A 15,738-nucleotide genomic window follows, 5' to 3' on the forward strand; every position below is an offset into this window, starting at 1 on the left:
ATAATACCTGTTTGTTCTAAAGATCAATGGATTCATCTTTGGCTAGATCAGCGTCTTTGATATGGTTTGTATTAAATAAAAAGGGGTTCTGATGCATGATACAACTTTGATGCCATCATGATAGAAATAAATTTGAAAGGGTTATAATAGATATAAGGGTTTATAGATATTTCTTTTCAAATACATCAACCGAGAATTTTGCAGTTGGGAACTACTAGAAAGCAACGTAGATATGTTGATCTCCAGCGAGAGATCCCATGACTTCTACTGTTTGGTGGCTGAATGACTGTTAGATGCAGAGCTGCCTGATAGTTCCCTGGCTCCCTCACAGGAGCACCTACAGACAGGAAGACTGTAACCATGCCATGTGGCTGTAATTCTGTAAGCCCTTAAAACATTGATGAGTGCAGCGTTCCTGTTGTGGCTCAACAACAAACTAGTAGCAAACCCGACTAGTATCCGTGAGGACCCAGGTTCGATCCCTGGCCTCGCTCAGTGGGTTGAGGATCCGGTGTTGTCATGAGCTGCAGTGTAGGTCGCAGATGCGGCTTGGCTCTAGTGTTGCTGTGGCTGTGGCATACACTGGCAGCTGCAGCTCCAATTTGACTCCTAGCCTGGGAACTTCTATATGCTGCAGGTGTGGCCCTAAAAAGAAAAAAAAAAAAAAAAAAAAAAAGTGATGAGTAAAGTGATGATATGAAGATATCTACAACTGAAATAATATTAAATTATCTGATCTATTAGGAATAAGATAAAGGTAGTACTAATATTACTTGTGGTTTATTGCCTATGTTAATAATTAAAGGAAATGCTAAAGTTCAGTTAGAGGTTAGTAAAAATAAAATTTTTTTTCCCCCAAGTTAAGTTCACAGACAGCCCCTGCATCCTGCCTGTGTGGACCCCAGGTTAACAATCCCTGGTCTACCAAAAAAAAAAAAAAAAGAAAAAAAAATCTGTAGAAAAGCAGACAGAAGACACAAATAGTTCATATGAAGATATAAAAATGGTCTTTAAATGTATGAAAAAATGTTTAGTTGCACTTAAAATAAGAGTGCAAATCCAAATTCCACTGAGATGCCATTTCTCACCTGTCAGGCAAAAATTCAAAAACTTAATATACTCTTGGCAAAGCTATGGTAAAACAGTCTCTCATCTGTGGCTGTGGAACTAGGTAATGGTACAGCCCCTGTGGAGGGGAATTTGGCTCTAACAGAACTGCATACATTTTTTTACCTTTCAACCCTCAAATCCTTTAGGAATCTATTCTGATAATTCTGCTTCAATATGAAAATACGTATGCACAAGATTGATCTATGTAACATTGTTTATCATTGTAAAGCCACTTCAGTGTCCAGGCATGTAGATTGGTTGAGTGAAGTGTGTGTGTGTACATGTAATGGAGTTCTGTTTGGCTCTGAAATAGAATAAGGAATCAGATCTCTGTGAACCGATAGGGAGAGATATCCAAGAAATATTAAGTGGGGAAAAAAAGCAAAAATAAATTTGCCATCTATCATAGACTATAGTTTTGTGTAAAACGGGGGAAATAAAAAAAAAATGCATATATCTCCTTATCTACAAAAAAGAAATATAAGAAGGATCCGGCTAGAAAACAAAGTTGGTTATCTGTAGGAGTGAGGGTGGGGGTGGAATAAGGCAGAAAGGTTTTAGGAGGGTGCGACATTTCCCTGGGCATGCCTTTTTGAGATAGTTTTGGCTTTTGGAAACATGTTAACATTTTTCATTCAGAAAATAAAATGAAAGCGTTCCTATGGTGGCTCAGTGGAAACGAATCTGACTAGTAACCATGAAGATGCGGGTTTGATCCCTGGCCTTGCTCAGTGGGTTAAGGACCCTGAGTTGCTGTGAGCTGTGATGTAGGTCACAGACACAGCTTGGATCCCGAGTTGCTGTGGCTGTGGTGTAGGCTAGCAGCTGCAGCTCCTCTTCGACCCCTGACCTGGAAACTTCCATATGCCAAATGCATGGCCCTAAAAAGCAAAAAAACAAAATGAAATCTGTAAGGATGGGGTCACTAACTGAAACAAATGAGCTGTATATCAAATGAATAACACAATCACACTGAAGGGAATCTTTAAAAAAACCAATTCAGGTAACTTATAAATGTAGTATTTGGCTATATACCTTCATTCGGGGAAGAAGCATACACATTACTGAACTCCTTTTAGCAGGCTTTGCTTTTTGTAATGGTATGGGCAAAACAGTACTGAAACTATTTTAGATGTGTTACAAGATTAAGCCAATGAGTAAATATGTTGCTGTTGGTGGAACCAGAGTCCTCACTGAATAAGAAAGGACTTACAAATAGAGGGAAAGCAAGAAAGAACCCCTGCAGGGATGGGTTGGAATTGGATCTACTAGAATCATGATTTCTGAAAACGGTTTTTGTATGTATGTGGGTAACATAAATGCATGTGTGTTTATGTATACATGTATGTATGTCTTGACTCTGTCTGCAGAGAAGGCGTAGAATTAAAGTCACCCCACTAGCAATGAGCATACCAGGGCTCTTCAGAGAAATGATTGATTCCAGGACAGGGGCAGGGTAAGTATAAAATGAGCTTGGAGCATCTTGTGCTCAAAAATACGTGTATATATGAAGGAAGAAAGAAGATGGAGGAGTTCCCGTTGTGGCTCAGTGGTTAACGAATCCGAGTAGGAACCATGAGGTTGTGGGTTCCATCCCTGGCCTTGCTTCAGTGGGTTAAGGATCTGGCGTTGCCATGAGCTGTGGTGTAGGTTGCAGATGTGGCTCGGATCCCAAGTTGCTGTGGCTCTGATGTAGGCTGGTGGCTACAGCTCCGATTCGACCCCTAGCCTGGGAACCTCCATATGCCATAGGAGCAGCCCTAGAAATGGCAAAAGACAAAAAAAAAAAAAAAAAAAAAAAGAAGAAGAAGAAGATTGAAATCTCACAGGATAGAGGAGCCAACTCGAAGGGGCTTCCCCTGGCCAGGTCTAGGACAATTTGAGCACCATGATAATTAAGAATAGTAATAAAGTGTAAATCATTGAAAAAATGGGAATCAGTGGCCCATCCACATGAGAGAAAGATTAAAAAAAGGAAAAGGGAGGGCATTTGCTTACAGTTGTGCCAAATGCCAACTGGTCAATGTGGAGACAGTTGCTGTTGGAAAATCATTTTTGCAGCTTTTAGAGTAAAAATCAACTCAGGCCAGAATCATCAATGAACGTTAAATCTAGGGGATATACTTCAATTTGCTTATTAATTGCAAAGGAAAAAGCAGTAACTAAATGAAGAAATCAGATAATACCTTGACCCGATGATGACAATTAATGTCACTGACATTCTCTCAGTATGGGCGAGTAAGTTACTATCAGATCAGTCTCCTTACAGATAACTATAAACTTTGAACAAAATTTTAAAAGCCCCTATCTGAAGACACTGGAGAGTGACCTGAAGGAAGGAAATTCTGGAAGGGAGTCAACACTTGGAATCTCTCTTTACTGCCTTTTTGTGGGGTAGCTCGCTGATAAAAGACTCAGTTTTTCTGGCCTAAGGAACTGGAAGACAGAGTTCAGGGTAACTCCAGCCACTGGAAAGACAGGGGAAGATCTTAAAAAGGAGAGAGACAGAGAAACTCAGCTCCATCTCTTTGTCTAAAACTGTGCAGGTCTCTGGCTAAGCCCTGAACCATGCTTTCGTCGGCAACCCCCAGGTGGCTCAGCTAAAAGTGAAAAAACTAAAATAAGATTTAGGCAGCTGCCCCAAAGGCGGAGTTTACAGTTTGAGCTGAACCACGTTACTTAAAGCAAAACAAAAAATCAGCAGTCATTGGAGGAATATAGAATCCATAGTATCCACAAGATGATACTTACTGTGTCCAAGATACAGTCCAAAATTCACACCACCAGTGACCAGGAGATGTACATTCTGTGCCTCAGTATGTGCTATCCTGAGCCACATCCCCTCTGGAGTACTCCATGCAAGAATGCCTTGTCTCAGGACACATCAGGCAAATCCAAGTGGAAGGGCCATTCTGTTAGAACACAGGAAAGGTGCAGGGAGGGGAATATATGCTCCAGAGATATCAGTGTCACAGTAGTCAGTGACAGAGAAAATATTTCAGATTAAAGGAGACTAAAGAGATGCAACTAAGTGCAATGTATGATCCTAGACTGGATCCTTCCTGGAAAAGGAAAAATACTCTGAGAGACATTCCTGGGCATTAGAATATGCAAGAGCGATTAGGAAAAAAAAAAAAAAAATCAGTGTTGAATTTACTGAATAACTGCACTGTGATTATGTAAGTAAATTTCCTTTCTCTTAGGAAATGTACACTGAAGTCTCTAGGGGTAATGATATGTACCTTATTCAAATGGAGCAGAAGAAAAAAAGTATGTGTTTGTGTCGTGTGGATGGAGAACCAAGAGGGCATAAGCCCTAAATGATAAAGCAAATGGGGCAAAATGTTAGACAGTCATTCTGAAAAAAGGATAGGTGAGGATGGTTTTTAAATTATTCTTGCAATTCTCCTGAACGTTGAAAATGATTTCCAAAAAAAAATTTTTTTTCTAATGGATTAAACTTAAAAATACCCTTGGTCCAGAAAGGATTTAAATCTCTTTGTTTCCTATCTCTTTTCTTTTTTCTTATTTTTTTGTTCTTCTTTCTTTCTCTCTCTCTCTCTTTTTTTTTTTTTTTTTTTTTTTTTTCCCTAACCAAGTCTTATTTTAGAAAATTGGTTCAGGAATAAAAGGTTTTATTCATGTGCTTTATTCCAAATAACAATCGAGAAACAGCCCCTGTTGGGTGGAATCTGACTCCAGCTGCATCACATCGTTGTCTACAATGGCTCTTAGGACATTTTTCTTGCAATTCTTATTAGTTTCAACTTAAAATGCATTCGTAGGCCCACTAATGTGCTGTAACCCCATACAAATAATTAAATGTAGCATGTGTTCCTTTCTTCTTCCTCCTGTTTCTCTCAGAGGTCCCTGTTTTTGCTGGCTTTCATGTATCTGATGATCTCGCTTTACCTATTACCTACAAGGTTTTGTTTATTATTAACAGTACAAGTTAATTCATTTACTAAATTTATTCTGAAGCAGAGTCTTCCTGTAGATTTGTAAAAATCATATTTTAATTGTAAGGCCTCTGATTTTCACTTAAGATGCTGCTTATAACTAGACCACAAGACTGGATAAAGAAAAGCCAAAAAGCAAGCTTATTGCGTAGTGTATATGATTGTTCGTCCCAGTTGGGGGCGACATTGAAATATTTGTTGTCTCAGTTTTGAGGGGCTTAGCTACCCTTCTTGCAGTGTTTTAATTAGAAGATAAATTTTGTTAGTAAAGATAACACATTACTTGTACATGCTTGTTTGATTGTAAACTCTTCTTCCTGTGTGCTGAGCCCCTCAAAATTTTAAACTCCTTGCTATTTACTTGACAAATGTCCATCTGTCACTTCACCTGGCATTTTGATGTCCACATCTTGGAACTTTACATTGTTTGGACATTATTTACTTGTTTGTATATTTCCTGTTATACCTGTACTGCAGAGAAATACTAACTTTTTTTAAAAAAACTCTCCAAGGATTTGTTAAGCAACTGTTGGGTGGCCAGGACTGTGCTACCCTCTATAAGAGATATAAAATATAAAAAAGAAATGGAAAGAAGTACAAAATTTAATTCTAAATAATTCACAGTCAGTCTAGGGATATAAGGCATATTTAAACAAAATATATGTATATATATAGTTTCGTATCTCTAAGGCGGAGTATAGCACCTTGAACTAACATGTAGAGAGTGTGCATAAAGATGCATGTTTCTGGACAAGGGGAGAGTTGTTTTGAGCTGTAATTAATCTTTGATTCTTTCTCAAGATAAATGGTCCTAGAATTAAACCTTGAACACTGTCTCAGTTGGATTGACAGGTTAAGTAGTTTAGTACATGTCAAGAAATAGGGGCGAGGAGATGTGGTAAAAGGCGGATGAGAAGATTTTCTCAGAGGGTGTTCAAGAAACTTGTTTAACTGGACTAGATAGTGAAAAATAAGATGACCCTTGTGAATAAAGGGCTCAAGAACCTACTAAAAGAGGAGTTTGGACTGAATTTGAAAAGCAGCAGATTCTTAACTGATTATCTAACCCATCAGAAGGGTGGTGATTCAGGAGTTCCCATCGTGGCTCAGCAGTTAATGAGTCTGATTAGCATCCATGAGGACGCAGGTTCAATCCCTGGCCTTGCTCAGTGAGTTAAGGATCTGGCATTGCCATGAGCTATGGTGTGGGTCACAGACATGGCTCCGATGCCACGTTGCTGTGACTGGTGTAGGCCAGCAGTTACAGCTCTCATTCGACCCCTAGACTGGGAATCTCCATATGCTGAGGATGGGGCCCTAAAAAAAAAAAAAAAAGGCAAAAAAAAAAAAAAAAAAGAAGGGGTGGTGATTCAGAAAGATGAATCTGACAAGTATGTATAGAATGGGTTAGCTTAGAGAGAAGTGAGAGTAAGGGGAGACAACCAGTTGGGAGCCTACTGCTAATTTAGGTTTGAATGGATGAAAGTTTAGGTTAGGATGGTGGCAATAAAATGGAGAAAGGCGAATGTGACAGGCAATTCGATGTTAGAATAAAGTTTACAGGAGGCTGAGGAATAGACGAGGGCAGACAGGAGTTCCTGTTGTGGCTCAGCAGAAACGAACCTGACTAGTATCTATGCAGATTTGGATTTGATCCCTGGCCTCCCTCGGTGGGTTAAGGGTCCGGCATTGCTGTGAGCTGTGGTGTAGGTCGCAGACATGGCTCGGATCTGGCTTTGCTGTGGCTGTGGTGTAGGGCAGCAGCTACAGCTCCAATTCAGCCCCTAGCCTGGAAACTTCCATATGCTGAGAGTGCAGCCCTTTAAAAAAAAAAAAGGGAGGGCAGACAGTGACAATGAGATTGGTCTGGAGAGAAATGATCAGAGGCCACAGAGCCCTTTCCTTGGAAAGTGTTAAGGGTGTGAGGCGGTTGTCTGTCCTGGGTCAAACGAAGAGTTCCCTTCAGCCCACCTCTTCAGGACAGGGGAAACTTCTAAGTGTCTGAAGCAGCAGAAAAAAGGTAGTAATGAAGAAAATGATAATCTTCTATTTTAAGAGCTTTCAAAGAATTCTTTGAAACACCTCCAAGTGACTATTCTAACAGTTTCCTTTTCACATTGCTTAATGGCTGATTTTGCTTATTTTTATTCAGATCCAGAAACAGCAAGGCCTAGCAATTCCAAAATCACCACCACGCTGGGTCTGGTCGTCCATGCTGCAGGTAGGGTCAGATTGCTGTAGAACCCCTTTCTTTTCTGTGACGCAGGCGCCATCCACATCAGACACTCTTGAGCCAGCCTTTTGGGGAAAGGGTTGTTGAATGAAGTCCTCCAGCACGAGCAGGAGCCCTGGTGCCCTCAGTGTCAGGGTTGCAAGCTAAGAATGTTTTTTATATCTCTTAATGGATGAAAAAATAAAGAATAATTTGTGGCACAGGAAAATTATGTGAAATTCAAATTTCAGTGTCCATAGGGAGCGTTTCATTGGCACAGAGCCATGGCCACCTGTTTAGGTATTGTCTCTGGGAGCTTTCACATAGTAATGGTAGAGTTGAGTAGTTGTAAGAAACCAAATGGTCCACAAAGGCTGAAATATTTCTTATCTGGCCCTTTTAGAAAAAGCTTGCTGACCTCTATCTTAGGGTTTCATCTGCAGAAGATCTTGGGCACTTTTGTCCTGAGTAGCCCTGTTGCCCAGTGTCTACCCAAAGTGCCAGTTGAGGCAGAGGTAGGCTGTGGCGTCAAAGTCTCAGGATTGCTGCCTGGGCATGCCTTAGAATCATAACCCAAAACTTGTCCTAGTAGTAGGGGTCTGTCAGTGACAAACAGAAGCATGTGAAAAGTGACACACTGTGTTATCTTAACTTTCTAGTAAAATATGATTTTCTAACAAAAAAATTCATCCATTCAGCTAATATTTTACTCATTATGTGTAAGTCATCTATGCTGAGTCCTGGTTTCTTTGTTTTTTCATCTGCAGGATGCAGAGATGCTTCCTTTGAAATTCTTTGATATTTCCATTATTACATGTTGATTTATCTGTAGATTTTTGAGCCTCATACTTTTTCAACAACAATAGCTGACATATTGAATAGCACCTGTGCCAAGCTCTTCACATAGGTTATCTCATTTACCTCTCATGAAAACCCTCAGAATAGATACTTTATTGAACCCGTTTTAGAAGTGAGAAGGCTAAGATGCAAGGCAGAGTTCAGTCTAGCTCTGACTCTAAAGCCCACATATGCAGCCACTGCATTGTTATAGTTATTTACAGTATTTTATGTTTCACTTTTTCCCATTTTAGCTGATGGTGTTGCTTTGGGAGCAGCAGCTTCTACTTCACAAACCAGTGTCCAGTTAATTGTGTTTGTGGCAATAATGCTACATAAGGTAAGCAAAATTTTGGTGTAAGATTTGGTATTGACTGCATTCGTAATTAAAACTGCTCTTTCGCCATATGTTTTCTAAAATGGGAAAGTTGGTTTTAGTGATTTTCATAATTGCTCTTCATTTTAGAGAATTGAATAAATCTGTTCTTAGTTGGGTCTTTTGCTACTGTTTTCTTAAATTTATATTAGAAGGGTTGTTTGTTTTTTATGGTCATGTGCACAGACTGTTAAATCCTCTACAGATTTCTGTTTCATAATAATTTTTGTTCATACATATTTTTCCTGTCTTATACTCTTTTCTTGACTATTTCACACACACACACACACACACACACACACACACACACACACACACACTATTTTCTCACTGAGGACATTAATTCCTAAAACACAAAGCTCAGACTTGGTATTATGCCTAGTTTTCTTGCATTTTTTTGTATAGAGAATTCAGTCAAACGACACTTACTTTGTAATGCAGCAGCCATCTGAACTTTTAGAGTAATGCAGGATAGTTTTTCTTTTCCAGGCACCAGCTGCCTTTGGGCTGGTTTCCTTCTTAATGCACGCAGGCCTCGAGCGGAATCGAATCAGAAAGCACTTACTGGTCTTTGCACTGGCAGCACCAGTTATGTCCATGGTGACATACTTAGGACTAAGTAAGGTAAGTCACACTCATTCCTAGCTTATTTAGACAAGTATCTAATTCTTTGTGAGCTACTAGAACTTATGGCCTCTCTCATGTTGAATTTTTCAATTAAAAGATGAAATTCTAGGAGTTACTGTCGTGGCTCAGGGGTTAACGAATCCAACTAGGAACCACGAGGTTGCAGGTTTGATCCCTGGCCTTGCTCAGTGGGTTAAGGATCTGGCGATGCCGTGAGCTATGGTGTAGGTCGCAGATGCGGCTTGGATCCCACGTTGCTGTAGCTGTGGTGTAGGCCAGTGGCTATAGCTCTGATTAGATCCCTAGCCTGGGAACCTCCATATGCCACAGGAGTGGCCCTAGAAAAGGCAAAAAGGCAAAAAAAATTAATAAATAAAAGATGAAATTCTAGTTAAAAACCTGTACAAGGAGTTTCCTGGTGGCACAGTGGGTTAAGGATCTATCATTGCCACTGCAGTGGCTTAGGTTGCTGCTGTAGCACAGGTTCTATCCCTGGCCTTAGAACTTCTGTATGTTTCGGGTGCAGCCCAAAAAAAAAAAAAAAAAAAAAAAAACAAACTAGCACAAAGTAAACATCTTAATTCCAAGTCAATCCTCTTCATAAATTTAGAACATTTTCTCCTTCATTTAATTCGAAAACTTCTTCCCCATCAGTTCCCAAAATACTTGCACAGATATATGACCTTTAAAATAATACCACTTAAACCTAATCACACACGCTAATTTTATTTGACAATTACATAGTAAATTACAACATATGTCTCTTTTTTTTGGCCATACTTGTGACACATGGAGTGAGTGCACATTAACCCACTGCACCACAGCAGAAACTCCACAACATGCATCTTTAATTTTTAAGTAGGCACAGGAAGTGTGAGTGACAAGCATGCAGCAGCTTCGAGAGCAGTGGGGCTGAGCAGGAATATCCATATTCAGCCAAAGACTCAAATTCTGCTATTCCCGGCTCTCATATCACCGCCTATTAAGTACGCAGTTCTTCGTCATTGTGCTGAACATAGCTTCAGACCCGAAGTGGCATGTTACGTTTATCAGCTCAGAGCCTGGGCACCCTGCTCTGTTGCTCACATTGGACCTTTCCATGCCTTATAGTTCTGTCCACTGAGGCTACAGTTCTTAGCAGCAGCAGCCCTCCCCATTTTACTTAAAAGTCAGCTGGCAGGCAGGCAGCAGGAGGAAAATCTTAGAACCAGACCGACTCAGGCGTAATTCCTGGAAACCACTTTTTCCCACATTTTCTCTGAAGGTCACTGATCTTCTGAGTGTCATTTGATTCATATTTGATATAGTAAACTTGTATTGAAAGGAACATATAAAAAATAAGATGGTTAAAGAATGGTCCGTTCCTGGAGTTCCCGTCGTGGCTCAGTGGTTAACGAATCCAACTAGGAACCATGAGGTTGCGGGTTCGATCCCTGGCCTTGCTCAGTGGGTTAAGGATCCGGCGTTGCCGTGAACTGTGGTGTAGGTCACAGACGAGGCTCACATCTGGTGTTGCTGTGGCTCTGGTGTAGGTCAGCGGCTATGGCTCCGATTCAACCCCTAGCTTGGGAACCTCCATATGCTGCCGCAAGCAGCCCTAGAAAAGGCAAAAAGACAAAAAAAAAAAGGTCTGTTCCTGTTAATCAAGGGTTGGTTGAATCTGGATTGCTAACACCTGATTGTTGATCTGAGGCACCTTGTCTCCTTTGAATCAATGAGCGATACAGAGTTGCCTTCTAAATATTACCCTGTTTATCACCTCATTGATTAATATAAATTGTTAGAACTTTTGACAGGAAAATCTGATAATTCTGGAGGCTTGGAGTTACCTGTTACATTTATGGCATATGCGTTTCTTAAATTTTTAATTACTTGTCTTAGTCAATAGGTCCACTTTTTAATTAGAAATTAATTGTGTAAAGATTAGCTTTGAGGTATTTCTAGTCTCTGTGAGGGCAGATACTGCATCTCCGTTACCACTGTGTCTCAGGCACTAGCCTAGAGTCTGGTGCATATGGGGTGTTTGTTAATATTAATGGAATAAATGAATGACTGTGTGAAGTTTGCTACCTGCAGTAATAATTCTGTTGACTTCATCTTAAGAATAATACAGGCTAAATCTCTTCGACCAGACTTGAAGTTTGTTTGAAAAAGTAACTGTGTATACCACCAATAGTCTTAAACCCTTATTTGTAAGCTTCCCATAAATAGCAGAATTGTTCTGGAGTTCTTTTGTGGCGCAAGAGATCTGGCATTAAGGATCCAGCATTAAAGATCTGGTGTTGTCACTGCAGCAGCTTGGGTGACTGCTCTGGTGCGGGTTTGATCCCTGGTCCAGGAACTTCCTCTATGCTACATGCAGCCAAAAAAAAAAAAAAAAATACAGCAGAATAGCAAAATTGCTGTGATCTCAGCATGTCCCCAGTGTCCTAGAGAGCACCAGTTATGGAATATTGAGTGTATTTTTAGAAGTGGGTGTGGGAGAGTGGTGTTTTTTTTTTTTCTTTTCTTTTCTTTTCTTTTCATTTACATTTTACTGAAGTATGGTTGATTGACAATGTTGTGATCACTTCTGCTGTACAACAACGTGATTTGGTTACACGTGCACACACCTCCATTCTCTTTCAAATTCCTTTCCCACATAGATGATCACAGACTTGGGTGAGGGTGTTAACTGAGACGTCTTCTTGAGTGTGCATTTTACTTGACTTCATTTTCCTTCTCTCTCTCTCTTGCTTCACAGAGCAGTAAAGAAGCCCTTTCAGAAGTCAATGCCACTGGAGTGGCCATGCTTTTCTCCGCGGGGACATTTCTTTATGTTGCCACCGTACATGTCCTCCCCGAGGTGGGCGGAATGGGGCACAGCCACAAACCCGAGCCCACTGGAGGACGAGGGCTCAGCCGCCTGGAGGTGGCAGCTCTGATCCTGGGTTGCCTCATCCCGCTCATCCTGTCAGTAGGACACCAGCATTGACTGCGGAGGGTCCAGCGTCAGCCCATGGCCGTCTGCCATCCAGCGAGAACAGCCAGCACCTGACAGCCGCTCACTTCCTCAGTCTCTCGTCTCACCTTGCCCATCCCCACCTGTATCCTAAAGAGTCCACAGGGAGGTGAGATGAAAACCCAGAGTAACGGAAAGCTTTTCAAGTAGAAACAACACACCGCAGTTGGATACAGACATTCCGTTGTGTTGTCTTTTCAAGGGCCCTTGGCATTTTGAGTTTTGATGTTTCTCTTAACCCTATTCTCAGGGAAGATGGAATTTAGTTGTAAGGAAAAGTGGAGACCTTCATACTCATAATGAATTAATTACGAAAGTACAGTATTGTGTAATTAAGCTACATCTCTTCGTTTGTGGAGGCGCTGCCATTTTACCCATTGAATTTGAACATGGTTTGCACCGCGTGAGACTGGTGCTGTAGCATCTATGCCACATGCCTTGATAGAAGGTCCTAACGCCCACTGTCTTAGATGCTAAAGATGAATGTAGTTCATCTGGGGCTAGAGTGAGGAAAATGATGGCAAGACACATTGAAAGCTAACTTTATACTTGAGAGAGAGCCGTTGAAGAGGGGATGTCTGGAGAGACTTAAACACCGCCTTCGCCACGGGCCTCTTAAAGAGAGCCTGCCGCTCCATCAAATGGAGCAACAGAGGTGGACGGACTAGCTTTTAAAGGGGTGACTGGTGTTTTATAGCATTTCTTTTCACGTTCTCCTTTGTTGAGAGTACCTGCCTCCAAGACATTCTTCGTAGAGAGAAGCCAAGTTCTAGTAGGTTCAGGCCTAGGCTTTCCTTCAAGTTAGATTACCAAAACCTATGTTGTCCCTTTTTTTTTTAAGTATTTATCTTAGCAGACCAGCAGTCTCTCTGGCAAAATACTTTTGGTGCCCCTTGGAAAGTGTTAGGTCAGCATCCCAGAAGCACCTGTAGTAGTGAAGAACGGCAAAGGGGAAGTGTTTGCCTGTTGATTTAAAGCTTATTAAAATCATGTCTCTTGTTTCTTCATCTTATCCATGCTTTTCTCCTAACTTTCCCTCCAGTCCTTCCTCCCCACAGTTTGCTGCTTACTGCTGGTGGCGATGTTAGTATTTGTGTGAGTTGAGTTCTCCTCAGGACAACCACTTCTGGAACCGTGATGATGAAGATAATACTGTCTCTGTTCTTTAGTCCCATCAGTGAAGTTACCTGTGTGTCAAATGCAGCTTTGTTAAGCCCTTTAAAATATCACTTCATCATATGTGAGATGACACAATCACTAATATTCTGGTAATTTAAACCATTGAAGTAGTAAAAGTGTTACGCAAACTAGGATAATTTTTCCACCTTTGCCAAAATCCCTGTAAACCTTGTGTTATCAAATAAGTGTATAATATTGTATTATTAATTTATTTTGATTTTGTGTACCATTTTGAAACACATTGCATAAAGAGGGAACCAAGACGGTTTTCTTCAGGGCATCAGATCTAGGAGTTCATAAAACATTTGATATGACACATAAGCCAGCATGCCTAGAATTTCTTTATTTCCTTCCTGGATCTGTCACTGGGTCAGCAGCTATGGAAAGAGAACTTGCGAGCCCTCTGCTGGCTGTAGACCAAAGTAGCAGAAGCTAGATCTGGTTTGGGATAGTGGCTGGCAACCACTGCGTACATTAAAACCAACAGAAGGAACAGTATGAAAGTCCTAGTGACTTTGCTGGTATCAGCTCTGATTAGGAGAGTCACAAGGTTTCATCTGGTCCTTCAAACTGACATGGTTGCCTTGATTCTCCCTGGAAATTTACTTTGTTTAAAAAAAAAACAACATTAGCTCATTTTCATGTCTGGTTGAGTTTGGATAGTGGCACTTTCTATCATATTGTCGTGTGCAATGATCAGAAATTTGTTCTGTGGCCAAAGTCTCCTTCAGCAGTGCCTTGCCATCACACTTCAAAGTCTGGCTGGAATATCTTGCTGGGTAGGGCCTTGAACTCTGGCAAGGATCGAACCATCTCACTTCCCAATTTGCCTTCCCCTCTGAACCTCACATTAACAAGCAAACTTTTTGAGGCCCATCAGCTCCCAGAAGCTGTGGGCTGTCCCAGATTTTAAAGCTGCCATCTCAGGAACTACTCATTTCCCTCCTGGTCAGCAGGCAGCAATAGCCATACTAATCTTACAGGGCTCACATGCATCTTCAGGCAGCAGGGACCTGAGCAGCATGCAGAGGCCTTCCCACGGGGAAGAACTCACTCACGGCATCCCAGGAGAGGCCACGCGGATGGTCCATTTCAGTTCCGTTTTCCTCTTGTTTAAAACTGCCTCCTCAGATGTGGATGCCTTAATGTTCTCACGCATTTGAAAACATTGGCAATACTTAAGATGCTGCCGTGATTACAGGTGGACTTATTGGCTACCAAAGAGATGCAATTGATGATGAAAAGCATGGTCCCTCCTTTCTTGTAACCAAAGTTGATCTTAATTGCAATTTGACATCCTTCCCTTGGTAGGGATAGATTTTCTTTGGATCTTGAGTGCTCTCTTAAATGGCAAATTAAGTTGAAAAAATACTGCCAATCCAGTCCCCTCACTTGTCCTCCAGTGAATCGTGTATCAGTCTCCATATGCCCACAGCAGCGACGGTCCAGGTCTGGTGGCTTTCCTGTGCACACTGTTGCCAGATTTCATTTTTTTAGGCAGAGGTTCTGCACTGGAGTGTAGAGAGCTGAAACGGTACCACCTACAGAGGCTGTGTGTTCTCTCTCCCCGCCCCACCCCGTCACCTTTTTCTTTCCCTATTCAAAACAGCCAAGTCTGTTCCTGTATTTTGAATCTTAGAAAAAAGAGAGAAGTGGCTGTTTTGAGTGGTCAGTTCTTTGTAGAAAGGAGAAAATATAATTGTATTTTTTTACTGGCCTACTTCTAAGTGTCACTGCCTTGGATTTTCTCTTTTTCAAGGATTAGAACTAGGAGGACACAACCAGCCCTCAGAAACCTGGTAGCTGGGTACTGAACACGGGAACTGTGTGTCAACAGCCCAAGCCCCCAGGGGGTGTTCCTGCCTGGGGGCCCCTCAGCCCCTTGGGAGATTGAGGATAATGACCAAATTCATCCAAAACTGCTGCAGGGTAAGGCAGAGCCTCTGTCGGTGTTCTGCAGGAGAACCTTCGTGCATTACAAAGTTTCTGCTCAGTACAGAATGGTCCCCATCACCCGAAGAGCGCTGTTGGAGATGCTATAAAATTAAAACCAGTGATGCCGCCCCTTTGTATCTGAGGCATCTAGATTCACCGAAGCAGACCGGAGGGAAATTTGTGACTTGTAAGAAAGGGCTAGACAACCAGAAGGAATTTTCTAGATATGCTCAGCCTGACACAAGGAGACTGGCTTTGATCTGTTTTCTAATAGTATCTTCTAGCAAGTTGGAAGTCTCATGGGTAACACTGCAGTTCCCTTGGTTCAGTTGCCTGACAGTGATTTTAAATGTCCCTTTTTCTGGATCCTTTGTAAACATGAAATCATTCCATGGATGGCTGCCTTATAATTTTGTCTCTTTCCACTTTAATTGTGAACAGTTAAAAAAACATTTTTTTGGCTGTTTTCTGATTTATGATATTAAATTTTTATTAGTGCATA

General features: G+C 41.3%; 1 protein-coding gene across 3 annotated transcripts in view; it reads left to right on the top strand.

The window, feature by feature from the left end:
• The window catches only part of SLC39A9 (solute carrier family 39 member 9), a 58,857-nt gene extending 43,119 nt beyond the window's left edge, over positions 1–15,738 (top strand). For all 3 annotated transcript variants that reach the window (XM_001926183.6, XM_021099402.1, XM_021099403.1), the window contains 4 exons: positions 7,222–7,290; positions 8,373–8,458; positions 8,984–9,118; positions 11,865–15,738. In XM_001926183.6, the coding sequence (XP_001926218.3) occupies positions 7,222–7,290; positions 8,373–8,458; positions 8,984–9,118; positions 11,865–12,095 (521 nt within the window). In that variant the 3' untranslated portion in view covers positions 12,096–15,738. The remainder of the gene's footprint in view (positions 1–7,221; positions 7,291–8,372; positions 8,459–8,983; positions 9,119–11,864) is intronic.

The sequence above is a fragment of the Sus scrofa genome, chromosome 7, assembly GCF_000003025.6.
Source record: "Sus scrofa isolate TJ Tabasco breed Duroc chromosome 7, Sscrofa11.1, whole genome shotgun sequence".
NCBI classification, from domain to species: domain Eukaryota; kingdom Metazoa; phylum Chordata; class Mammalia; order Artiodactyla; family Suidae; genus Sus; species Sus scrofa.